Consider the following 27,353-nt stretch of genomic DNA (forward strand, 5'->3'; position numbering starts at 1 on the left):
TTTTTTTTTTTTTTTTTTCCTAAGATGTGGCCTGCTGTGGCCAGGTCTGAGTGTAGAGAAAAGTGGATCCAGAATGATAGTTTTTTGTTTTTTTTTCAATATTCTCTACAGCCCAACTTGCCTTTAAGTGCACAGAGGTCCGAGTCGCAGGTGGGGAATTTTCTACTTTCTTGGAAGCTTTTCTAAATAATCCCCGTTGGCTTTTTGAAACTGGAGGAAAAGTGGCTCCGAGATGAAAAACTGTGCACCAAAAAAAGCCTGTTTTTGAGTTCAGAAAAAAAAAAAGATTAACCAGTTAGGTTTTGCCACACACTTGCATTCTTCTGAAGCTGAATGTTGTCCTTGTTATTTATTTTTCACTTCACGGGGAGGGTGGATTTCTTTGACACTCAGTAAAATCAGTACTTATCTCTTTTTGTGTCCTCTCATCTCGAATGCCTGCCAGTATTTTATTCAGAAAACGCCTTTCTCGTGTGATTACCAAAACTGTTGGCAATAGTTTAATTTCTTTCCCTTTTTGAGAAGAGTAGATTGATGTTTTGAAACGGCCTGACACAGGTTTGAGTGTCTCGGCTTTTCTAAAACGACGTGTCGATGTCTGACGGGGTGGACTGCGGTTTTCAGTCTTCTCCCCGTCACGTCGAGCGTTCCTCGCTGCTCTGCGCCTCGTGTCGTTAAAAACACGAAGTATTCGGCTCCGAGTTGTTTGTCTTTCAGGTCAGTTCGTGGTGGATTTCGTAGACTTTGTTTAAAACCTGCGTTCGTCGAACCGTAAAATGATTTATTGTAAGATGAAGCACTGAGGGCGCAAATCTTCTCGTTTATCCATCTTCAAAATGTTGATCCACGGATCTATCATCGAAATACATTGTTTGTTGTGTCTATTAAAAAAAAAAAGAAAAGGTATTTTGTTGATTTGGCCCTCTTGTTCGTCCACTCGAGGCGACTGTTAAGATGAAGCCATCTCCGTTCGCCCTCCCAGCAAAGCCCGTCGGCGCTCCTCCTCGGAGAAGGACCAGTGTATGCCTTTTTAAACGCGATGTCACTTATTCAGAATGAACGAACCCTAAAATCTGTCGCCTGCATCCGCTCCCCCGTCTGAGCCCACGAGCTGAAGGGCGAGTTGGATTGATCAACGAATGTATTTCTTATTTCAAGCTTCTTTTTTTATGTGAATATAGGGGAAAAAAAATTTAAAGAAATCAGCACTTTTTCTCCCGATCTTGCTGTTACTGAGGCGGGGTTTCTCCAAATGACACTTTATCTCTTTGTCCTACAGAATGCATGCTAAGTGAATGTGTTAGTCTTTTTATCTTGGGGGATGGAGGGGGAAAAAACAGAACACCCTGCCCACTGATATTAAGATTTAATCCAGCTGAATGAGTTTATCAGTTAAACCTGGCTTTGACCAGCATGTGTACCGAAGTGCTTATCGAGTAGGAAGGCACAAACCAAACGTCGGCAAAGAAAAGAGAGAGACGCTGCAGTATTTCCTTCCTGTTATCATTTCCTCACGCCGTCTATTTCCACACAAGGTTCTATCGAAGTGTAATGTTGAGTTTTCTGAAAACACTATGTCGAGCTCGCCGCTCGAGCACGAACGCTGCCGGATCTGGGACTTCTGTGAAGAATCGACCTGCTTCAAAAAAAATAAAAAAAACCCAGACTTTTTCGTCATTGTAATGCATCTGGTTTTCCGTAAACATGAACACGTTGTTGTAATGCATCTCTGTTACAGTTTAAATCCATTATGAGTTTATCAGGAAGGGATGATTTGAGCCGGCGGGGGAGCAAACTGTAAGGAAATGCCAGCACAGTGCCACTGTATGAACTGATTGTGCCAAAATGACTTGATGTATAGTTCTTTTTTTTTTTTTTCCTACAAGTATATAAATGCTGCTGTAAAAGCAATGAGGGCTTTGAAGGAGTCATAAAATGTTGGCGCTAAAATCCAAAGTATGTTCATTCTTTTTTTTTTTTCCTTCTTTTTTTGTGAGAAACCATAAGGGACTGGGACTTAAAGTGATTTTTGATTCAATAAAATTCTCTCAAACCCTTCTTTGGAAAGCTATGCGCGAGTTGTTGCTGTTCATTTTTGTGTGACTCAGTTTTAAACTCATTTTGTTTTTCACAGTTATTGTGAGGGGGGAAAAAAATCATTTTTTATCGAAGAAATGTCAGCTTGTCATATGTGAACGGTGGAAAAAAAAGTTAGTTTTTTTGGGGGGAGCTTAATTTTTTAACAATTAATTTAAGCAGAAGTGTATGAAGTTTGTTTTGTTTTTTCAGGAAGTTCAAGACTTGCAGTACCACTTGTGTCCTCTAGATGGCAGCAGTTTCGCAATTATTCCCCATTTTGTTCAAAAAGCACCAGATTAAAAGAAAACCCCTCATTTTTCCAGTCTGGATTGTTTTGAATGGTAATTTTTTTTACTTAATGACAACTGGGAGTCTGTTTGATGGACTGATGGTGAAAATATTAGTAAAGTATTCATTCTGTCTTTAATGTTGTATAAGTTTCTGTCCGATCAGCGTTCTATCAAAGCTTGCGTGTGCTTTTACTGCCAAGTCTGTTTATTTTTGCACAGAAAAGAAACCTGCATCCAAAAACAGACCCTGAGATGGCAGCGTGAGGCGCTCTGTGTAATCTGACACAGATCCCAGAAATTTGCATAGGGACTTGTGTTCCAGTTGGCTGGGCCGGACTTCACTGTGCCTGGGCCTTGTTGTGCTGGATCCCCTCCCAGAGCCGGCCTCAGCTCGGCTCAGGGAGCAGGAAAGGGGGTGGGGGGGGCCCGGTCAGCAAGTTCACCGCGGCTGGCTGCCAACTCCTCTCAACATACAGCAGCATATACATGTCAGCACACACAAAAGCAGAGAGGCCGGGCTCTCTGCTCCTCCTCTGTGTTCCGTAAGGATTTATTGGGATTCAATTAGCACTCCTGATCTAATTACAGAGGCGTCGGCTCGCATTTGGGTTTCGGCGCAAACTGACCTGCTCACCTTTCACGATAGTGGGGTCGTTGGGCAGCTTTTGTCGAGCAAAAAACACAAAACATGTTGACAGTAGAGTGTGCTCCGGCGTGGTCGAAGTTGGGAGGGTAACCCGGCTGTAAGACCCCGGCGTGCAGGTTAGGGTAGATGGGTTCGGACAAAAGTGACTAATGCAGCATGACAAATGGATTTTGTTCCTTGTGTAAAAGGAGCCAGTGGCAGCGCTTCTCCCAGCTCCCAATAAGACTCAACTGTCCGGTGAAGGGAATTTACAGGCAGGCTTTCTGGCTGTTTAGTAGCTCCTTACAGCTGGTTTTCTAGTAGCATCGCCACTAATAACTTAACAAAATGCATCAATTTATGCACTTAATCGTCCCATCAAACCTCGATTAGTCTGACTCGTTTTAGTCTGACAGGCTGGACGCTCAGACCGTGATTTTGTTTTTTGGTATTTGTTTCAAATATTGAGGCCTTTTGGTGCAGGAAATGTTTTCCCAAATGGCTTTCTGCATGAGAAGACCATGAAACACTAATTGACTTAATCTGATTGATCGTTTTAATGTAAATCATTTATTGGGGCTAATTCAGTTGTGCTGCGAACTCGAACACGCCCATCATGCACCTTTTGCAACACAATTGAGTTGTCTTATAACTGTATTTTCATGAACTAATGCATGTTACATGCCTATTTGGGTCTTATAGATCAGTGGCTTCTAAATGTTTTAGCCTCTGACCCTCAGAATAACAACGCCAAAGACTTGCGACCCCAAATATCCTCGGTTGAACTCCACAAATGTTCCCAGAAATCACAGATATAATGCGATACAAACGGTTTAAAATTAAATTATACCGTTCTTTTTTGGGGTTTTAATCTTGTGGAACAGTTTTGATTAAAATATGCACAAGTAGGAATTATTTCGAAATTGAGTTTGATTCCTGGAGGTCATCTCAGGACCCTCGATCTGGTGTTTTGTGACCCACAGCGGGGTCCCGACCCCAACTTTGAGAACCTCCTGGGAGTAAAACAAATAGATTCAACATTTTAAAATGGATCATTAGGCCTTTTTTTGTGTGTGGAAAAAGTCTATTCTCACCTTTTTTTTCTTTTATTTATTTTTTTTAAATTTTGCTCATTTTAAAAACTTGTATTTTTAGGCTTCTTAGAATGAGAAATATAGGACTTTGTTGACCCAAAAGTTGTGTTTTAACTTACATTTCTGAGTTAAGCAAATATTTTACACGAATAAACTAAACACATGACTAAATCTGACAACTCTCCGGAGTAAATGAGGTGCAGAAACATCTAAATCTTATAAAATTGTTCCCAGTTTGTTGATGATTAGGAGTTTTGAGATTTATGTGACAATGTTTGATATGTTTGTGGCAAGGGGACTTTTTGGAAGTTTATTTTCTGACACATTCTTTCCAGCAATGTTCAGTTCAGTCTAAAATTGATATTTTTTTGCTCTCATTATCTGCTAAATTAAAGATATTTTTAATTGAATATTATTTCTAAATCACCGAGCCTCGTTGTTGGGGATGAAATCCAACTTACCTGCTGTATTTATCCAGCTCTACGTAAGTGGGTCATTCGGGTACTTCTCTAAAAAAAAAGAAAAAAAAAAGAGTCGTGATGTCACGTCTCTCACGCGATCTGGGACGGGTGTATTGCTCGTGCTCAGTGCTGTTGGCCCACGCGCAGTACGGCAAGCCGGTTTATCACATAATAAGGTATCAACCCATAGCTTGTATAATACAGCCTTTAAGAGGGTTTCAAGGCAGATGTTTATAATTCAGCTCTTCCTTGTCAACAATTGAGTCTGTTAAATATCTAGAATATATCTTCAGATGTCAGAGGTTCTCAGGAAATATAGCATTGTTACTCATAGGTTTCATTTTAGATATGTAGTTGGTGATATCCACTATTTTTTAGGCCTTCTTAAAGACATCTGTAATGAGAATGTTTTGCAACAATGTAATTACTAATAACTACAGAGATGCCTTCCTGACATGAAACGGCTGAAAGGAAAGTTTGCAACTTTCTCCTGTTACGTTTTATTTATGCAAAATATGGTGAGAGTGTATTCTGCTGGTTGATGAGAGCTGAATGACTGCTGAACTTAACTGAAGAAGCCGAAACTCAGTTGCTAAATCTAAAGCATGCACAATGCTAGCTAAAAGCTAAATGTAGCAACACTAGAAGTGGCTAAACACTAGCTAGACGCTAAGTAGCAAAATGTTATCTAGATGCTTGAAGTAGCTAAAGGCCATTTAAAAAGTAAAAGCAGCAAATAGCTAGTTGGGCGCTAAAAGCAGCCAAATCTCGTCTGAAGCCCAAAAGTAGCCGAAGGCCGTCTGAAGCCCAAAAGTAGCCAAAGCCCATCTAAAACCCAAAAGTAGCCGAAGGCCGTCTGAAGCCCAAAAGTAGCCAAAGCCCATCTAAAACCCAAAAGTAGCCAGAAGCCGTCTGAGGCCCAAAAGTAGCCAAAGGCCGTCTGAAGCCCAAAAGTAGCCGAAGGCCGTCTGAAGCCCAAAAGTAGCCGTAGGCCGTCTGAAACCCAAAAGTAGCCAGAGGCCACGGGAAGCCCCAAAAACCTAAAGGCTAGCTAGATGCTAAAATTATCCAAAACTTGTGTAAAAAATAAAAGTAGCCAAAGGCTAGTTAAAAGTTGATAGTAAAAAGACCAAAGTGAGTGTGCTGGATTTGCATAAGAAGACAAACTTTCTAAATATGATTTTTGTTTTTTAACTAAAATGAATTATATCTAGCCATAAAATATTGTAATAGTAAATAAACTAGGTTTTGTGTACATCTGTTTCCTAATACAATCTCAGCTGTGTGGACCTTGAAATATAATTTTTATTTCCGTTCTGATAAGAAATTCCTGAGGTCAGAATCAAAAATAGGTGTCGGTTGATTATATGTTACAACGGCCTGCCATACAGCAGTGATCACGATCCTCTGTGCCAGTGGCCTCCTGCCATATTTATTCATGCCGGGCAAGATGGCGGCGATACGGACTGGATGTTATTACCAGTGAACATATAAAGGCATTTTATTCAAAACACAACCGGCAGTCAGAGCCTCGCGCGCGCTCGCTCGCACCGTGTGTGTGTCCGTCACGCAACGAGCGTCGAAGTCTCCTGAGTTTGGCCCGCCTTCGAGGTTTTTCTCCCGACTAAATGTTCACGTTGTGAGTCGCTCGCTAACAGAGCAGTTAGTAACAGCCATCCATCAGAGCCGAGCCGCCGTCAAGTGGAGAATGGGAGAAAAGCTGGAGCTCAAGCTCAAATCGCCGGTCGGAGCAGAACCTGCTGGTTATCCTTGGCCATTACCAGTATACGTAAGTGTTCAACTTCGACACTCAGTCGTGTCATATTTGCGCTTTGTCTCTTGGTTCTTTTTTTTTTTTTTTTGCCTTTGTTAGCTCCGAGCTAACACTGGCTAGCAGGAGATATGACACGCTCCTCCGGGCGACTTGTGTCACACTGCTGGGTCTGGCTGGTGACAGTCACAGATGGGGCTTTCTTCTCTGCTGTCATTGCTATTATTAATTTAACAAAAAATAAAAACACTGTACGGTTAATTAGACCAGAGCAAGGTTTCCGGATAGTGACACAGGACACGATTATTTGAATTTGGACAAACTTGGGACTATTATTCTAAGATTAATAGACATCTAAACTCATAACGATGCTGAACATGGCTGTCCTAAACTTGGCTTTTCTTCGCTTTGGTCCAAAAGTGGTGCTATTCCCAGTCACATAGGATACACAGCAGCATATAGACTGTGTACATGATGTACTATTACCCCCTGGCAGGGACTCCTGCAGCTGCACAGGTTTTTTTTTATGGCATGTTGGACAGAGAAGTCACCAGTCCTCAACTCACCGACCCCTTTAATGATAGTTTTCACCACAGTCACCAGGGAGCCTGTCATTTCAACGAATGGTGTCCGGTCCTTCAGTGGTACTCAATTTACCTGTGCCAAGTGGTGAAAGAGGTTTTACTTCACTAGTTTCCACTAGAGACAGTGGTGTGTGGCTCTGAAATGCGGGTACGCGCTCACTGTAAACAAAGCCGAGTCGGCTGAAAACCACGTGGAAGCTTGGCTCAGGCGACTGACCTCAAGTAGGCTGGCCATCGCCGGCGCAGGTATAACGAATAGAACAGGGTGGGATCTGACAAACGTAGATGTCTCGGTTGGTAGTGTGAGGGCGAAACGTTTTCCGGAACGTCTTCCAGGTCTGCGAGTTCAAGTACATCGTGACCGTCGCCGTCGTTGTTGTCGACCCGTTTTCCATCTCTGCTCTTCACGATGCTGCAATGAGTACGTTTCACAAACTCTGTGCTCCCTGACTCAATGCGATTCGGCGTTCTTTGCATTCTTTCAGTGTTTTTGTCATTTAGTAATAATCCCATGAGCGAGCTCAGCTGGGCTGTTTGGTATTTTACGCTCTGAACACATGGCTGCTACCTGATCTTGCGGGGTGGTAGTCATGCCTGCCTACAATAGCTCTATTTCCATGTCAGCATGTGAGCGTATCAGAGGAGGTAAGTCACCCAATAGAAGTGGAAAGCGAAGTGGTTGCAAGTTGTGTGTGGGGATTTTTTTTTTTCTAAAGATTTTTCATTTATAGTAACTGTGGTGAGACTGACTGAAAAGAGCTGAGTTTTCTCAGAACGTCGGGTCTCTTTGTAGTTCCTCTCTCCACCCACACGGCTCTCTGTCTCAATCTGGTTCTCTCAGTTTCGTCGTTTTTTTTTTTTTTTGTCTGCTGCCACCTCGTTCGTTATCGGGCTTGAATGAGTTACTAGTTAGCGAAGCCGCTCGCTTTTCCTGCCTCCCGATTACGTGGCTTTGGCTTCCTTATCTGATGTCCTCTGGGGGATGATCAAGAGGCAAGGCATGTCAGGAATGCGGTGCGTCCCCGTCCCCTTTTGTGATAGCTGTTTACACTGAGACGAGATGACGTGTTGAATTAGAAACAGCTGATGCATGTGGAGTTTGAAATGCGGAGCGCTGGCCTCCTGTTTTCAAAGGGGGGAAGACTTCCTCTCTCCCCTCGCTCCTCTCTTGTCCATATGGTCAAGCCTGCAGGAAGGAATATATGCGGCTGCTCCTGCACAGCTACTCTTCTATTAATAGACTGCAAATGCTTCTTCTGGTTACATCCATTGGCCAAGTTTTACTTGCGTTGAACTGCTTTCTGGTAAGGAAAGCTGGCCCTCTGCTAAGAATCATTCTCCACACCCACAGAGCTTCAAATTGGTTATCTCACCCACAGAGCATGAGCACGCTGCTGTGTGTGCGCGTGTGTATGTGTTGATATGCATGTTGCCTGCACAGTCTGTCAGAGAACAAGGCGGCCTCCATAAAAATATGCTTTCGTTGGTTTATTGATCTGTTTCTTCTCAGTTTTTTTTTCCCTTAGTTTTTTTTGTTGTTGTTGCTGTCTCCAAATCCCCACATGTGTGCATCTGTAAATGCTTCCACATGAAGTCGTCCACTGGTTTTGGTGCAGCCCTTTGTCCCATCTGGTTCTGGGCGCGGGCAGGAACAAGCCCCGCACTGTCTCCAAAAATGAAAGGGCCGAGCATTCCTCGAAGGAGTGCGTGTCGCCCGCAGCCTCTCATGCCGGAGTTTAAAACCGAAAAACAAAACCACCTTGCGCTGCCAAAGGTCGGCGTCACAGCACGTTTCGGTCAAACCTCGCACGATCTCTCGCATCGTTGTATCGGCGCTCAGAAAGTGCCATAGAGGAGAACCGCATTCAGCTTCGTATCTGTCAAACTCATTGGGTTGCAGCCATTTTCGTGTTGGCTAGATTCGGTTAGTTATGGGAGCCATCTTGAGTTGCTTTCTGAAAGTTTCATTAAAATTCGCCCAGTGGTTTGTGAGATATTTTGCTAACAGACAGGCAGGGTTGATGTCAAAGCTGCTGAGCAAAGTGTAGTCTTCCGTCTTTGCTGTAATTATCTATCAGGACGCGTGAATTTGACTCATTTGTGCAAATTTAGTTCTCACAGATGCATCCGTGTTTCTAACCATAAATAATCATCAGTAGTATTTTATGTGAAGTCTGAGTGGTACGCAAGCCGTCTTAGTCATTTGTTCTTGTGGGGCGCTGATATTCAAAGTGGAGCAGTGGGTGGTGTAAAGCCTCCCCCCACCCACCCCCACCAGTCGTCACGCTGATGTGACAGGAGATTGACTGAAGAGGCGGCGTGCGGAGGCGGAGTTGAACACGCATCAGTCAGAGCTACAGCTGGGAGAGAAGGGAGGGTCTCTCTCTTTTTTTTTTTTTCATTTTTTTGTTTCGCCCTGGCATGTCAGACGGTGTTTATTTTTAGCAGCAGCCCTGCGCTGGTGTTGCTGTGTGCAGTCTTTGTGCAAGCAGGTGACCCCCCTCCCCACCCCTCCCGCCGCTCTCCTTTCGTCCTCCCTCACAGCCTCTTGGCTTCGGAGCGAAAAGTTTTGAATGTGCCTCGCTTTTTAAGGAGTCAGTGTGCCGAAAGAAGCACTGCACTCTCTCTGTGTGTGTGTGTGTGTGTGTGTGTGTGTAAGCGTGGAATCTTGAGAGCGTGCACACAGCGTGTTTTAGCTGAGGCAGTAGTGGCGGGCAGTATCGAGCGGGAAGCTGGGAACTCCAGACTGTGAGCTGTTAGCTGCGACCGCCGTGCCAAAAAGTGGGGAAAATAACAGGCTTCCCCCTCCTTTCCGCGCCCCCTCCTTCTTCCTCCAGCTTGTGGCTTGTGTAACTACCCCTTTCTTAGCTTGTTCTCCGCATTCTTACTCCCCAATAGACTCCTCTTGGCAATGTGCTGAACTCGGAGGCAGAAAGTGGGTCAGTGGGTCAGCTCAGGCACTGGGTTCAGGCTGGCTGTGCTCTGGGTGAAACCTGAGCCCTGTTGCTCCCTCAAAACTGCTCAGCACCCGCTACAGATTTCTTGCATGTGACAAGTAGCTTATTTCATTCTTGCCCGCCACCAAAGGCAGAAGAGGGATAACGTTTTCGCATCTGCGCTCCATTTGTCTGTCTGTCTGTTCGCAAAAGTGTAAGATCCTGTAACGGGCTCTGATAGTAGACTGATTTTAACGTCACTCTCAGAAAGTGATCATTGGATTCGGATCTTCAAGTGATTAACCTTTGGAATCAGTCTCGTCTCGTTCATGGTGGCCGACACAGCTAAGCGACCCGAGCAAACACAGAAAGGGCTATAACAAAGATAAAGTCAGAAGTGCCCCAGATCATTGAAGCTTTTCGTTGAGTTGATGGGACACAGACACCGGTGCTGTTGAACGCAGCCCGGTCGCTGCACATTTTGCACATCGCAACATATCACAGGGTCAGCTGACGGAAAAACATAAACATTAGATCAACGGCGGAGATGAGAGAAGAACGTGGTTAGCTACTCGAATACGGATTCAGCTCGGGACGTCTCCAGTGAGCAGTAAAAGCTCGGCGTCGAACTTAATGGTGTAATTACAGAGCGTGGCATTATGTGCCCCGTGCAGTAGTTTGATTTTATTAATTTTTTTTAATAGGTGCCCGTCAGCCTGGCGCCCTTCTGTATGAACCCAGCTTGAACTAACAGCTTTTCTAATTAAAGTCTGCATTACATCAGCTTAAATAATGCAATAACTGATAAGTTGTGCTCAGTTTAGTTAGTGTCTGGCAGATTATTCCTAAATACATATAATAATCCATTCATCTGTGCAGTGAAGGTTGAATGAGAGGAACTCTGCAGCCACTGATGTTCATGTTCATTCAGATACAAACTCCCTCTTCGTTTAAGTCTTCTGACAAAGATTTTTTTTCTTATTTTTTATGCAACTTCTGGGAACCAGTTTCCCAGTAATCTCTCAGTCACGTTCTTATTTACATCCCTGTCTCGTGCGGTTGTGTCGTTTATCAGATGTTGCTGCAATGAGAGGATGAGTTAGACATAATAGATGTTGTGGTCCCTGCGTTCTCGTTGTGTGAAGCTGTAATTAGGTCCCTGTGTTTTTCACAGCTGTTAACTTTCTTTTTTGTTTACGCTGTTTTGTTTTTGTTTTTGTTTCTTAATTTGGAGAGCCTGAGTGTTGTTTTCTGGTCATTTCGGTGCCTGTAATTTGCAATGCTGCTGAATGATGTGTCGCACTGAGGGTTTCATAATGACTCGTCCCTCCTTCTCTTTTAAGGATAAACATCACGATGCTGCTCATGAAATCATCGAGACCATTCGGTAAGTGACCTCAGCCCTCGTTTACGCCCACATTCTCATGATTTTTGTCAAGTGTCAGGTTTGATGATGTGTGTGTGTTATTTTTTATTTTTTTGTCTAGGTGGGTGTGTGAGGAAATCCCAGACCTCAAACTGGCGATGGAAAATTACGTACTCATTGACTACGACACAAAGAGGTGAGTCTTAGGTTGTATAATCTTTTATCTTTGTGTCACTATGATGAAAAAGAAATTAAATTTTTTTAAGAAACATTACGCCCACTAACCATCATAAGAAGGGGAATTCCAAATCACTCCCAAGCTGTTTTACGTTATCATTCTAACCTTTGAAGTAGCCTCACTGTGACGAACACAGCAGCCATTTTTGTTGTTTTTTTGTGTCTTTTCTCCAGCTTTGAGAGTATGCAGAGGCTTTGTGACAAGTACAACAGGGCTATTGACAGCATTCACCAGCTGGTGAGTCCTCACAAGGGAGGAGTCTCACTCCTCTGTATCATAAACATGTATTTATGTATAAAAAGGACATGAGCGCAGCAGAAGCACGTCGTGTAAGTGCACTACAGATTTTCATCTGTAGTCGCTGAATTAAACCAAACTGTCTTAGTCCTTCGTCAGAAAGGTCAGGAATTCTGTCAGTGTTTCTAATTATCTTAAAAGTTTGACGTTTATAGTTTGCATCTGTCTGTAGTTTATATTTACTTATAGACGAAAGACTTTACTATCATTTTCAGCTGATAGTAAAGTCTTGAAATTGATTGATGGTAAAGTCGGACATATTAACTGATTTTAAAATATCCCCATTGCAGTGGAAAGGCACCACCCAGCCCATGAAGCTAAACAAGCGTCCCTCCAACGGGCTGCTGAGACACATCCTGCAGCAGGTGTACAACCACTCAGTGACCGACCCAGAGAAGCTGAACAACTACGAACCCTTCTCCCCCGAGGTTTACGGAGAGACGTCGTTCGACCTGGTGGCTCAGATCATCGATGAGATGGAAATGATGGAAGATGACACTTTTGTTGACCTTGGCAGTGGTTAGTTTTCTGTCATATTGACTCCAAGAAGTTCATCATTGGATAAAGACTGTTTTATATTGTTTTGACTTTAAGTAGATGTGCACGTTTTCACCCTGAATGTTGGTTTAAGTGTCCGATTTGCTCGACGTTGGTCACAGATGGCTTCTTATTTGCAGGAGTGGGGCAGGTGGTGCTGCAGGTTGCAGCAGCGACCAACTGTAAACACTACTATGGAGTAGAGAAAGCAGACATTCCAGCTACGTATGCAGAGGTAACTTTATTACACTTTACAGAGAAAACTTCAAGGTGCATTTATACAGACAGCCGCGCCGAGGAAAAATCATTCTCGTTGTATTAAAAAGCCTGCATCTTTCCTGCTGTAAAGCCAACGGTTTTTTATTTTAACAGAAGTGCGAGAATAGAAGAGGGGAAGTTGTTTTATGTGTTAGTTATTCAAACCGTCACTTCATCTTTACATATCAAGCTTTTTGGTTTAAAGATGCTACCTGAAATGTAGTTTATTTTTTGTTAGCATTCAAATGAGAACTAATATATAGTTTTATACAAGTTGATGTTTTTTTAAAGCCTTATAAGAATTGGTTTGGGTCAAAATACAACCATTAAGCACTTCCCTTTTCAGACCTGCCTTCAGAGGTTTTTGCAGTTAAATTTCTGGGGTGTGATGAGACTCTTACCGAAGTCTTCCTCTGTCTCCTGTCGGTCGTTTGTGTTTTCTGTCAACCCTCTTACTGCCACGGACTGCATCAATAAGCCTTGTTGTGTTACACACAGAGCAACCTGAGCTCAGATTAGCGTTCGATAATTTTTTTGTTTTATTCTCAGATACTTCCATTTCTTTTATCTGCAGTTTGGCTGTGAAGTTTTAATACCTAATGTGATGAACTGAGCCAGGTTTTTAAAACACTGTACAATAAGATGTGTTATTATTATTATTATTAATTAATATGTTAATATTATCCATCCATTTTCTGTACCTGCTTCCTTCAGTGCTGTGGAGAGCTGTCAGCAGTCATTAGGCTATTAATATTAAGATTTAATTCCTCCTCCCCCCCCCCCTTTCAGAGCATGGACAAAGAGTTTAAAAAGTGGATGAAGTGGTATGGGAAGAAACACGGGGAGTACACAGTAAGTTCATTCCTTTGTGTCGCCCGCTGCCATGAAAGGTGGGCGATCGTGTCCCTACCTCGGGGTGTGTGTCTGTTAGTAAAATATCAATTTTAATGAAGGTATCAGATAGTAATCAATAGATATCTATCTACAACTCATTGCCCTTTTGGAGTCAACCTGATAAAAGATGGCTGCCAAAGCTAATCGCCCTTAATAAACCCGGATTTGATTATCTTAATAATTTGTGCAAACATTAAGCTAAGATTTGGTGTTTTAGTAACTGAGTCCTGCATTTCGTCAAGAAATGTTTATTTTATGTATAGTTTTTGTATGTGTGCAATATGCTCTGTTATATATTCTGCACTTTTACTGTAACTGAACTGTTTTTTGTTTGTTTGTTTTCCAGCTGGAGAGAGGGGATTTCCTGTCTGAGGAATGGAAAGAAAGAATTGCCAACACAAGGTGATGTTCTAGACCTGGAAACGGCTCGAGTTTCCATTTACTGCAAACAGAAATATCAGCGAAAAAAGTGGAATATTAGAGACTTTTTGTTTCCTGCGCTGCACTCTGATTTTGTTTGACTAAAGTAAAGTTTAGGCCTAAAAAACAAAACCTTTTTAAGGAACCTTTCCATCTTACAGAGATAGCTCAATACAAGTTTGATGATGTGCTTATTTTAATTTTGATTAAACAAACCAAACCAGGGACATCCCATTAATAGAAATCTACACTAGCTGTGCAGTGCAGTGAGCAGGTTTACCTGGGAGGACTCAGATGCATCTTCACTTGTAGGATTTGCAGAACTTTGCTTCAACAAACTTTTCTCAGAGCTCAATGTAAGGTTTTCTTTTAAAAATTCATTCTTTAAATTGAACCGAAAATCTATAACGTGTACTTCTTTGTCTGTTTTCCAGTATTATTTTTGTGAATAACTTTGCCTTTGGTCCAGAGGTAGATCACCAGCTGAAGGAGCGCTTCGCTAATATGAAGGAAGGTTAGTACTTATTGAAATTACTCTAGTTTTTTGTAAACATTAGAAGTTATTTGGTTAGTTTCTTGTGTGTTTTTATCAAAATTCCAAAGAATGTGTTTGTAAAGATGAGTGACATAATGGAAATGGGCCAATATTCTTGCGTAAAGTGACTTGACATTTTATTTATCTGCTGTAAAAGATAACATTTAGTTTTAAAATACTATAAGAAATATGTTCAGGGATTATTGCATCCAATGAAAGAATATTTGTGTTTATTACTGTGGTTAATTCATGAATTTAACTGCAGAATCTTAAATTTATGTCCACAGCATAAAGAGCAATTGTAAAATAAAATGGCATCTTTTTGTTTGTTTTTTCATTTCAGGAGGAAAAATTGTGTCCTCCAAGCCTTTTGCACCTTTAAATTTTAGAATCAACAGTCGAAACTTGAGTGGTAAGTGCTAAAATAATAAAAACAAACACTCATGTTTAATTTCCTTGTCTGTTCTTTGACATTAGCTTCCGTTTCGCAGATATTGGCACAATAATGCGCGTGGTGGAACTGTCTCCATTAAGGGGCTCTGTGTCGTGGACTGGAAAGCCGGTTTCATACTACTTGCATACCATAGACCGCACCATAGTAAGCCATTCTCTTTTTACATGTTTTTTTATTGCCTCTGCGACCGTTGAAAACATGCGACCGAATGTGCCGGTGATTTAAAAAAAAAAAAAAGGTTTGGAGAAGGAGATTGCAACAAATGCCGGTTACTGAAGCAGGAAATGTGTTTTCAAGGCAAACAGGTTAAACTCGGAGAAGCTACCTTGATAACGGCTGGTATCGTCTTAATGAGTAGTTGATCCTGAGAGTAAACTGCGTGAAGATGCAAAGTCTCGCAGGTTGGGACAAGTCTGTGCGCTAACTCCTGAGTTTCAGTAACTGCTTCATGTAATAGGTTGTTAACAGAGTGTGTGTGGGGGGGTGGGGCTGGGAATAATAAAAGCAGGTTGGAAAGACTGGTTAAAACTGCATTATGGTAATCTCTTTCTTCTACCACCTTAATTTGTCAGTCTTACTGTCACAAATATTACTACACGTGTTGAATAACTAAGGGGTGTAAACACTGTTATCGTCTAAAATCTTACGGAGCACTTTTAAAAATATCACTGTATTAATCAAATATCCCTTTTGTGTGTCTTTCAGCTTGAAAACTATTTTGCTAGTCTAAAAAATCCTAAACTCAGGGTGAGTCGATCGTGCTGCTTATTGATTTTTAGTCGCTTTTGCTGCACTTTTTTGTACAAAACTTAATGTTGTTCACCCTAAAATCAGGAGGAGCAAGAGGCAGCTAGACGTCGTCAGCAAAAAGACACAAAGGACAGTAAAAGCAATAGCACCACTCCCACAAAACCCAAGGAGCAGCCCAAGGTAGGACATGCTTTATCGTCCTTAAACACTTCGTCTTGTCTTAATGCAGATCAAGACAAATGTAAATAAATGTTGTTGGGTTTTTTTAATAACAGCAGGACTCGTGTGGTGAGGAGGAGCGTCCTAGCTTGGTGACAGTGGTCAAGCAACCCGCCAAGCCACGAAGAACAAGACTGTTGGCCAAAGGTCGCAAGTTAAACAATAAGAAACGCGGCCGACCCAAGAAAGCCACCCCTGCTGCTGAGAAGAACAAGAAGAACCAGAGTGCTTTGGATTTGCTGCACGCAAAGACCCTTTCTGCGGCGCCACCTCAGGGTGAGCGAGCTGAATCTGGCCACCTCTTGAACACAACTATCAAAAGTCTAAAATATTTGGCTCGGGTGACATTTTTCCTTTGTGTGTGTGTAGATGCAAACCGGCCAGCTCAGAGTCCCTTTCACCAGCTACCTCTCAAGGTTCAGCACTATTCTTCCAGTCAGCTGCTGCTGAGCCCAACTCCTCCTGCTCTGCAACAACTGCTTGGTAAGCTAATGAAGACGCGACTTTATTAAAGCAACAGGCCATGTCCTTAAGTTATGTTTAAGTATCTAAAACTGGAGTTTCCAGCCCTCAGATGAAGAGCTAAACACAAAATTACAAGTCATGTCTAACCAAACAGCTTCATTTTACTTCATTATCGTGTCGATTCACAAGGTGTTTGTTGATGTTGGTGCCTAATAATCTTCTCTTTTCCTCCCTTTGCTATCTCTCTGTTCCTAACCCACCGTTTCCAGACAACATCAAAGTCCAGTACCTCCAGTTTATGGCCTACATGAAGACTCCTCAGTACCGCTCCAACCTGCAGCAACTTTTAGAGCAGGAGAAGGTGATAATCGGGACTACCGTTGGAGGGTTTAAGCACATTTCAACGGCATCCTCTTCACTTGGTTTATAACTGGTACCTTTTTTTTTTCTCCCCTCTCCTTGGATCTTTAGCAAAAACACAGGGACTTATCAGGGCAGGCGGAGCAGCTGCATTTGGTCTGTCAGTCTCACAAGGACAAGATCAAAGGTCTATTTCAAACCAAACTAGATAAGGTATGACTTTAAATTACTTTGCAGTCAATATTTTTAGTTGAAATGAGATCTTAATGTTCAGAAAATCACATTTTGTTGTTCCCTTGTTTTGCCCAACACCCATCTTCACACTCTTCTGCAGATTTAGAAATAAGGACTGACCTATATGTGATTTTTTACATTTCTTTTATAAAACCCCTAAAAGAATTGTTACACACTTTTGTTCAGAATTGGTTCCTCCTGATGGCATTTATAAATCTACTGAAGATAAAAGACTGGCTTATACAGCATGATTGTTAACTAGGAACAGTGATTTGCAGGTTTAGGTCCTGGTTATCAGATAAAAATCAGTTCACTCAAGATAACAATTCCTCTGCCGTTTTATGTAAATATTACACCACTGAGTATTTGTAATTTCTCTTATTTGTTTAGGATTAGTAGGACCTTGAGACATGAAAACTCAACATTATTTTCAAACTTGTAGATTTAAAAAAGGACAAATTTAGGAAGTAAAAATGAAAAAATAAAAGCAAGTGTTCCAGAATAAGGACAGCAGATCTTAGCTGAAGAAAATAAATATTATAGTAAAAAAAGCTAATGTCTCCATGTGAAGATACAGGTTAAAACCATGACATTCTGAACACTGACACACACACAAAAATACAAATATTTAATCAAAAATATTAACTTTTTTGTTTTGTTTTTTGGCTTGGGTGGATTTTGGGCTCATCTCTAGGATGTCTTTTTAACGTGAAACATTGAAATTCCCAGCTTGGAGTGAAGGCCCTGACTGTGGAGGACCTCCTTCAGGCCCAGAAGGAGATCTCGGCCCACAACTGTCAGCTGAAAGAGCAGACGAAGCAGCTTGAGAGAGACATGGCCTTACTGAGAGACCACAGCCTGCTGCTGGTGAGACATCAGAGCCCGTTACAGGATCTTAGCGTTAACGTCGGTTGATTTGTATTTTTTTGTGCTTTTGTCGGTTCGCAGCTGAAGTCTCGATGTGAGGAGCTGAAGTTGGATTGGGGCTCTTTGTGTCTGGAGAATTTGTTAAAGGAGAAGCAGGCGCTGCGCAGGCAGATTTCTGAGAAACAAAAACACTGTTTGGAGTTGCAGGTAAACACTGCACGATTTCACAAGCAGTACAAAGTCTCCCGACTTCATTCATTGTTCTGTTCTTTACTTGTTTATTTTACGTAGCTTCTATTTTAACGCTGTTGTCACATTTCACTCTGTTTCCTCGGAAAACCTTTTATTAGCTTTAACTGAGATTTGGATTCTTGAAGGACTGGTTAGGCTGCGGTATAAACTAAATTTCAGTGTTGGTACTTGCCTTTGTGATTGCTCCCCCTGGTGTCCGCTTACAGATCAGCATCGTGGAGCTGGAAAAAAGTCAAAGGCAACAGGAGCTGCTTCAGCTCAAATCCTACAGTCCCTGTGAGGGCTCCCCTTACAGAAAGAACCTGGAGTCTCGCGCCTCCACAGATCTGGACTCTCTGAAGCTCGGCCTGTCCTCAGCACCCGCCCTCAACGGCGTTAGCCCAGAGCTTTCGGTCAACGGCACCAGCTCGCCGTGCTTTGACCGGGCTAACACAAAGGTGGAGTTTTCCCGCTACCTGCCCATCTCCCCGGACCACGAGATAGCGCCCGCCACCCCCGATGCACGGCAGCGGCAGCAAAGTTCCTCCCACGCGCTTCCCGACTACACACGCTTCTCCCCCGCCAAGATTGCCTTACGAAGGCACCTCAACCAAGACCACACTGCCTCTGCTCACCTGAGGGGCCCGGGGCTGACCACACACAGGTCAGTGTCTCCTAAAGGCTTTTCATGGCTAATGTTTATACTTGTATGGTTTTGAAGTTGGTTTTACAGTGGCATACAGGAAACTAGATGCTTTTTTTTTTTTATAGGGAACTGGGAGGGGTAAACTCCCCACTTGGAGCCAAACAAAACTGCCCCTCTCCCAGTGCCTCTGATGCTCTGTGTAATCCTAAAATCTCCGAGAGGGTAAGTTTTCAAAGTGTTTCCGTGGTTGTATGCTTGACTGATGATTTGTCTATATGCACAAGATTTTATTTGATGTTTGGACTATTTAGTTTCAGATGTTGTTGGTGCTTGTATCAGAGATTTAGAGGTGTAAACAGACTTTCTATATGTAAATAAACTTTATTTATTTCTTTATCAAATCACTTAAATTTACTTTAGACCCACTAAACTCTTCAAGGATGTTTTATATTTAACACTTTCTATTAGCTCTAATAATCATGTTGCTTTTAAAGCTGCTGGGAGTCGACCATTATATAAGGAGACTCTACTTTATTCTTAATTTTTTCACATATAGACGTATATCCAATATTTCCTTTATGTACAAAGTTCTGAAAACAGCAGGTTAAACTCAGTTATTTCATGCTTTGCACAGAAAATATTTGTTTCAGTTTGGATGACTGGAGTACATCCTAAGTCAGAAACCTGCATGGTAAAAAATACTCAACAGACTTGTATTTTTATTTGGTTTATCTGAGCTGTGGGCTCTTTTTCTGACACCATTAAACCACAGTCATCTGCGAGGCTACAAAATGCATCGTATCAAGCCTTAATATAACAACGTTTGCAGTTGCACTAGACGTAACCCAGACGTGCAATGTCACACATGTTCACAGTGTTGCTTGATTCAAAAAGGTCAGTTTAAATTGCTTATCTGTAAGGATCTTTTTGCAAGAAATGCATTTCTCTTTAACATTTACTACCTGATTTTGTCCTCGCCAATGCAAAATCATCATTTCTTCTTTAGTTTTGGTTGGTTAGCACTCAAAAAAGACATGTTTAAATTTCTTTAATTTCAATACCCATCGGCTCCTTTTAATATTTAGAACAAAATGTACAATCCTAAATGACAAAATGCTGTTAGCTCAAAAGAAATAAAGCTGAATTGAGCTTGAATATTTACTTATTTTTTTCTTTTTCAGAGCGGTAAGGAGAGGAGTCCATCAGTTCAGGGTGACAGCATCACAAGCCTTCCAATCAGCATCCCTCTGAGCACTGTCCACCCGAGCAAATTACCCGTCAGCATCCCGCTGGCCAGTGTGGTGCTGCCGAGTCGTGCTGAGAGACTTGTGAGTTGACTCATCTTCCTGCATCGCAGCACCCCGGCGTCAGTGTCTTGCGTCAAGTTTATCAAATTAGGCCTCATTGATAAAGAATTAGATTTGTGGGTGCTGCACAGTAGGTTGAATATGTGAGGTCAAATTCTGATTATTTTAAAGAAATGTTTTTTTAATGTCTTTATTGTGACACATTTTCCTGCATTTGCAATTTCAGAGAAGTACTCCAAGTCCTGTCTCTCAGTCAGGTCAGATCAATGGTAAGGATGAGCCTACAACCACATCCTATCTATTTAACTAATGAGTATTATTAACAATGCTTACAAATACATCTGCTTTTCTTTATTTTTAAGTGACGATCTTTGCCTCCTTCTGCGCTTCTTTGAACTTGAATTGTTGCATCTTTGCAGGATATTCATCTAGCTCAGGGCTAATGAATGGAGGTCCCCACCCCGAGGACCACAATGGTGCTTCTTTATCACCACCCTCACACAACAGCGCTTCTTTGACAGGACCAATGGGCCGAGGAGGTCCCATTCAGAGCCCCTCACTGAGCACTGGAGGGGTGCTCCAGTACGCCGACGGGCCTCCCAGGATCCTTCCAGAAGACGGAGCCGACCGCCAAGGTGGGGAATCAGACACAGAACCACAAGCCAGTGAACTGCAGAGGAGGATGTTCTCCTCCTCTTCCTCCTCTTCATCTCCGTCTTCCTCTTCATCAGGCAGCGTGGCTGCAGGATCTCGCCTCCACCATCACACTGGCAACTTCGCCAAGCAGGGATACCACAACAACCACACCAACCACCACCACCAGTCCCCGGGCACGCAGCACGCGCACACGCCCACACACACGCCGTCGTCACACACGCTTGCCTCTCAGGAGGGCCGCAAGCGAGGTAGAAGGAAGCGCAGCTCCACAGGAATGCCCGGCGGATCCCCGAAGAGGAGGTCGTTCCCTGGGCTCGGCTCCAACAGCCACTCCTCTGGATCTCCGCTCAACATCAACTCCATGGTTAGTCACAAGAGCAGCGGGGAACATTTAGATGTTCATATGGATTCGGTTGCAAAGTTCTTCAGAATTAGGATCCTAAAACATAGAAAATTAACATTTCTGTGTTAGAGCTCAGGCAGTACATTTATATCAGTCTGTCAGCTGCAAGTCTCTCTCTTTTTTTCCCCCTTAATTAATAGGTCAACAACATCAACCAGCCTCTGGAGATTTCTGCCATTTCCTCCCCAGAACAATCAAGCCACAGCCCCAATGCTGCTGACCTGGATCAGCCCCCCATCTTGAAGAGAGAGCGCCCCCTGGAGCTCAATGGTACAGGTCGATACTCAACAGCCCCCAGCTCTGATGACGAGGACTCAGGATATCCTGCCGACAGCTCGAGTTCTCGGTAACCAAAAGCGCGATACGAACACGTCTTAAACTTATCTTTTCATCAAGTCAGAGTAACTTTACTGGCTCTCCTGCTGACATTTTATTTAAAATAAAAAAAACATGTTTACTGTACATACAGCAGTTTCTCACTTTTGCTGCAAGGATATAATGAAATGTTTTTGCTTTAATCTGTATGTCTCAATGTCTTTAAATTTTTGCTCATGTGTTTTACTTTATTTATTTATTTATTTAGAATTGAAAGAAAAATAGCCACTATATCCTTGGAAAGCAGAGACGGTCACGGTAGACTCTGTGACGGTGAACGAGGTAAGAAAAGAACACCGTAAATTAGAAGAAGACACATATAATGCAGTCTTGCTGTTTGATATCTTTTTTTACCTTTGTTCCCACCAGGCAGAAAATCAGGTAGCAGCAGTGGTAACAGCACAGGAAGTGAGGCCTCCTCGTCCTCCTTGTCCTCTACCAGCAAATGGAAATCCACGTTTTCGCCCATTTCTGATCCCAAGCAGCCCAGCTCCGACCTGAGACAGGGCGGCTCTCCGTTCAGCATGGGGGGGTCGAGTCGGGGCACCGACTCAGATTCGGACCACAAACAGCAGGGGAGGAAGGGGAGCGACGGCGAGTCTTCCAGCTACACGACTCCCAATCCCTTTCTCAGCCAGGAGCCGGGGGGGCGGGGTGGAGGCAGCGGCGCCGGTGTTGTACCCGGAGGAACCGGCTCAGACCAACGCCAAGCCCTCCAGAAGCAGAAAGCGTCGCGCGACTGGGAGCTGAAGACCAACGGCAGCATGGCCAGTCAGAACCTCTTCATTTCCGCTGCCGCCAGCAGCGGGGGAGGCATTCTGAGCGGGAAGGTGGGCGGCAGCCCTGTAGCAGTTTCCTCAACCACCGGGTCGTCTGTGGGACAGTACCTGGGGTCTCAGTTCCCGCTCGGAGGGACCTCAGTCCTGCAGTCTTTGTTCGGTGCCCAGACTGGTGTTTCCACTGTGAACGGGACGTCTCGGCTTGTAAATGGACACTCTGCCCTGGGAAGCTTCTCCAGCGCCGGGCTGGCAGGGGGAGCAGCAGGAGGTGAGCATCACTGATTCACAAGAATTGAGATTTTGTATTTTAAGCTCAGTGAGCAGTCAGAATGGGGTCTTAGACATATCCCGGGGTCAGTTATGATAAAATGAGTATAAAACATTGAGCCAGGTAAGTGGAGGCCTAGTTTTGCTCTCGTCTTGTCTGCCTCACTGACAGTTTGTCTCAATGACAGACTCTCTGCTGCCTTGCTTCTGACATAGACCGGCTGCTTGAGTGATGCAAATAAAAAACAAATAAACACCCTTGGAAAATGTTAGATTTGTAACATAATTAAAAAGAAACTAAATCAGTTAAAAATGTCTCTGGTTAAAGGTAAACTGGTGGTGATGTACACAGGATACTTTCTGCTTTTGTCATTTTCCCAGGGTGTATGTGTTGAAGTTGATGTCAGAGTCATTTCACTCTTAAACAAAGATGGTAAATCATGTTTCCCTGCAGTATTAAGTAGTTGACTTTGGTTTCTGCAGTTAACAGTGGACTGACTCTGTTTGCTTCCTGTGTGCTTGTCTCAGACTTGCTTGGCGCTTTGCACAACCCAGCTCAGTCCTGGCTTCTCTCTTTGTCCCCCTCTTCTGGCTCTTTCTGTCCTTTGCTCCTGTTCTCTTCCTCTGTCTCCACTCTTTGGCTCTCCTCCCCTTCGTCCATTTCTGCTGTATGATTTGCAGGTATATTTCACCACGTGGTCCCCTCAGTGTCCTCTCATCAGTTTGGGGCAACGCTGCCCACCTCTGGAGGCCTCGGCTCTCTGCTCAGTCTCTCCTCCTCTTCCTCTACCTCCTCGCAAACCCAGCAACACTCCACTTCCCAGCCAGCCTCCACGCGCCTGACCTCCATAACCTCATCCCTCCCCCTCTCCCTGTCCCAGGCCCAGCACAGCCGCACGCAGTCGGTCCTCCATAGCCCCTCTCCCCCCACGCACTCCCTGCCCCCTCCGCCCCCTCTGCACAGCGTCCCTTCCTCGTCTTCCTCCTCAGCACCCACACACTCCGACCCCCTTGCATCCCCGCGCTCAGAGTCCCTCCTGTCTCCGCGTCTGTCCCAGTCCTCCCTGCACCAGCAGAGAGTTCAGTTATGCCTCACTCTGTCCATCTCCTCTTCCTCCACCTCCGCAGCTTCTGTCTCTACCACCGCTGTCGCTTCCGCCTCCCTCTCCTCTTCCTCTCTGTCAACCTCCGCCTCATCGCGTCCATTCGCAGTGCACTACTCCCCCCGGCTGCCCCTGCCACCACCGGCCAATAGCTCGGCTGGTGGCGGGAGCATGTGGAGGACTCAGGGCATGCATGGCACCTACGCCACCTCCCAGCTCCCCAGCTCCCGTCCTAGATAGGGTGTGGGTGTAAGGGCGAGGGGGAGGGCAGAGGGCAATCAGAGGGTGGATAGATGGAGATAGGGAGTGAGAGAGAGACAGGATACCTGTATTTCCTGTGTTTCTACAAGCTGTTGTTCTAAATGAACAAGGTAAGAAGACTCTGAAAATGAAAAGTTTTGAAATGGTTTCAGGGTTTTTCACGTTACTTTGGCCGTCTTGGTGTCTGCTGTGTTTAATCTGTAAGCTATAAACTCACTAACGATGTCTTTTTTGTGTGTGTGTGTGTGTGTTTAAATATTTCAGGTAATTGATGAAATCTACCTCAACATTAAATAAACTATGCAAATGTCCAGGTGTGGACCAAGGCACTCTTCTCATTCACTGGTGCTTCAAACCGTCTGCACTACCCAACCGCCTCCAAGACCGGCTATACTGGGATATATGAGAGACACGTCACCACACACAAACACACACACACACACACACTAATCATCACTATAGCTCTTGAGCAGAATTCATTGTTGCTGGTCATGTTTCTGTGCGGTGTAAGAATTATTTGAATATTAGTGTGTAAATCAGCTCTCGTTTGAACTTTAAGGTGCTCTAACACGTGACTGAATCATTTCCTCGATTTAGCAAATACAAACAAAATGTCTCATTAAACAACAGACTGAAGCTCTCGGTGCACCTTTTTGAGCTGCGTCAAGTGTCACACTTCTTCCTAAGTTTAGTACGTGTGTGTGTGAGCGTGTGTATTCACTGAAACACAACACGGAGGCAGCTCGGTGAGCTCCGCTCAGACGTCGTGCAGCTTCGCCTCTCTGCATGCGCGTTCTCTCCCCTCGCTGACATTTCATCGTGTTTGAACTCGTGGTTTACCTTCACACTGGAAAATACGATGCAGTTACTCGGGCAGCAGAAGGCCTCGGCTGGTTAGTTGACACCCCTTGTTACGGTCAGGAGTTCGCTAAGATTTTCTAACGAGACGCTGATGAATTGCTGATATTTCACAATAAAGCTGAGCTCCTTAAACACCAATTGCACAAAAATTGTGCAGTCCTTATTTTTAACCTAATTCTTGAAGTGCTTTTCTGCTAGTATTATAAACAACAAAATATCTGTCACAGTTTAAACATATTTGTATCTAAATTATTGACATAAAATGTTTCTAAACATCAGTTTGGCTGTTTTTAATTTGGTCAACAAAGTAAAAAAAAAAAAAAAAAATCGTAACATTTCCAGGGGTGCCAATATGACTTGCTGATGTCCTAAGTATATTTTTATGTTAAACTAAATAAAATTTACCCACAGAACACAAAGTTTGTGTAAAGTTTAGTGAATAGCCGAAAAACGGCAAATGAATTGAACTAGTTTCTGTTTTTTTTCCTCTCTCCATCACACTACTATCTGGAATCCTCTTACAGCTGGATATTTTTTTTTTTTAAACCCGTCTTAAGCTAAATTTTGTCGTATTTATGTTTTGTTGTAAAGGAAGAAAACAAACCAACCAAATGCAGGTTCAAGCATTTCGTTTTTCACCTAGTCGATCCCAAAAAGAGCGCACACGTCCGGTCAGACATGCAAACCACGGCACACTGGGAAAAAAACTCCTTTTTCACCACAACAACGAAAACAAACTACTGGACTCACATCTTTTACGTCTGCTTGTTAATTATTTGTTTTTTTGTAAACGATGTCCGTACTGTGAATGTGAATCATTCTCTCTGTATAGTTGTGGATAATTTTAGATGAATATTATTTATGCCGTCAGTCTCTCCATTTGCTTTTGTATTTGTTTTTCACCTATTTTTTTTTTTGGTTTAATTTCTGAATTGTTTTGACATAGAATGCAATAGCTCGTGTACTTGACTCACAGTCTGAAAACAATGGTGCTAATTTTGGACTGTGCCTGATCTTATTTATTCTATAAAGACGACATCAAAGAAACCAATTTGAAATACTTGGTGCTGTACACAGGGACATTTGTAAGGCCGTTTGTTTTGGCGTTCTTTCTCATATTTAATACGCTTTAGTTACACTCTTTGCCTAGTGTACAACTGTAGACACCATGTTGTGATGGAATGGCTCTCCTGTAGCTGGTAAATAGACGCGAGAGCTCCTGTTCATATCCGTCTGTTCGCTCTCAGAAGTGAGCCGCTTATTTGTCGTGAACGAGACACTGTTTTTGTACATTAATCTCTTTTTTTTTTAATTTGCTTTATGTTCCAATCATACACAAAAGTTATATAAAGTATGTATCTATATACAGTACAGCTATATAAGTAAATAAATATATATATGTATATAAATCTATATTGAGGGGAAGCAGAAAAAGAAAGCGTTTTGGTGCTCGTATGGTAACCCTGAATTTCAGCCTGTCAAACAGGAGGCTCGAAGCCTAGCGGAGCAAAGCATCGCCACCTCGGGACCTTAAGAAGCCGGCGCCAAGCAACGCCGCGCCACGCCACCTGAACCCCCGTGCGACGCACGCGAGCGCGTACTTCTACAAACAAACACACACACGCTGGTGCTGCGGCTTGAACATGCTCAGAACCCAGCACTGGAACTGTTCTCGCTCTGATCAGGTGCTTTTTTTTTCTTTTTTTTCTTTTTTTTTTTTTTGCTAAGCAGATATTTTTCAAGGAAAAAAAAAACAAAATGGTGCTTCTGTTTCCATGCAATTTCATTTTAATTTTTACAAACTAAATGGTGCATATAAAAAAAGCTAAAAAAAAAGAAACCCTACATCAGCGTCTTCTCAAACACAGTCTCTAGATGTTTTAGGGTCACGTGAGCGTGTTGTGTAGTTGCTAGAGACATGCTGATGTAAAATACGTGTAGTGTATGAATAATTACAGCCAAGCTTCCTTTTTTTTTCCTTTTATGATAGTGGAAATACACTTCAGTCGTGTGTGGGTGTTTTCTCCTTCGCCTTGCATATCTAAGAAAAGATTAGAGTACTATTGAAAAGCTTTATTGTTTCAAAAACATCTGTCCTGTGCTCTCCCTCTGCAAACACAAAGGTTTTCTTCACCCGTGAGTGGTTTTTTTTCCCCCATGAAGAGAAGAGCAGAAAAGTCACTTTTGACCTGTAGTTAGATACCAGTCTATTTGTTACCAGCACTCAGAGGTATTTTGTAATTATCGTCGATGCTGTTTTGGTTTTCTTACTCTCGGTGTTTGATACGATTTGCAGTTAAATGTAAGGCTTTTTATGTATGTCCTCAGAATCCTGTCCCGTTTTTAATACTGTTACACAGACGGACAGCACGGTGCTCTCCTTCACTTAAAAAAAAAAAGGAAAACATATATATATAGATATATATAAATATAAATATAGATTAATACTACTCTCCTCCTGTTGTGCTGCAGGGTTTTATTCTTAAAAACAAAAAACATGATCTTGGCTTTTCTGGCGGTCCGGCCTAACACCTGGAACTCTGTCCTCACCTGAAGGGGCTCCGCGGTGTATGTGCACGTAAGAGCAGCTTGTGGAAAGGGGACAAACACGCTCTTTGTGGATTTCAGTTTTGTCGTGCGATTTGGTCAAAAAGGCTCCTTTTTGGAAGAGAAACCCTCCAGCGTGCCACCCCCTGGTAGATTTCTTGGTCGATGATCTGTGAGAGCTC

The 27,353-nt window shown here is 43.1% G+C and overlaps 1 protein-coding gene across 4 annotated transcripts; it reads left to right on the plus strand.

Annotated features, from left to right (window-relative positions):
* The first annotated feature begins 5,973 nt into the window (after window positions 1–5,973).
* On the plus strand, window positions 5,974–27,034 carry dot1l (DOT1-like histone H3K79 methyltransferase). 4 transcript variants are annotated; one of them, XM_017407321.3, is made up of 30 exons: window positions 5,974–6,338; window positions 11,184–11,227; window positions 11,328–11,402; window positions 11,618–11,681; window positions 12,032–12,260; window positions 12,419–12,513; window positions 13,326–13,388; window positions 13,777–13,832; window positions 14,285–14,364; window positions 14,729–14,797; window positions 14,877–14,983; window positions 15,545–15,586; window positions 15,674–15,769; window positions 15,865–16,084; window positions 16,178–16,291; window positions 16,543–16,634; window positions 16,745–16,846; window positions 17,597–17,734; window positions 17,816–17,941; window positions 18,193–18,629; window positions 18,737–18,833; window positions 19,793–19,939; window positions 20,145–20,187; window positions 20,338–20,553; window positions 20,650–20,939; window positions 21,119–21,324; window positions 21,562–21,635; window positions 21,723–22,400; window positions 23,081–23,873; window positions 24,028–27,034. In XM_017407321.3, exons 1-29 carry the CDS (start codon window positions 6,258–6,260, stop codon window positions 23,740–23,742), a joined length of 4,743 nt encoding a protein of 1,580 aa, XP_017262810.1. In that variant the 5' UTR covers window positions 5,974–6,257; the 3' UTR covers window positions 23,743–23,873; window positions 24,028–27,034. The 4 variants fall into 4 exon arrangements, with proteins under 4 accessions (XP_017262810.1, XP_017262809.1, XP_037830138.1 ...); XM_017407320.3 differs by having other exon boundaries at window positions 20,338–20,939; XM_037974210.1 differs by lacking the exon at window positions 23,081–23,873.
* The last annotated feature ends 319 nt before the right edge of the window (window positions 27,035–27,353 follow it).

The sequence above is a fragment of the Kryptolebias marmoratus genome, linkage group LG24, assembly GCF_001649575.2.
Source record: "Kryptolebias marmoratus isolate JLee-2015 linkage group LG24, ASM164957v2, whole genome shotgun sequence".
NCBI lineage: Eukaryota > Metazoa > Chordata > Actinopteri > Cyprinodontiformes > Rivulidae > Kryptolebias > Kryptolebias marmoratus.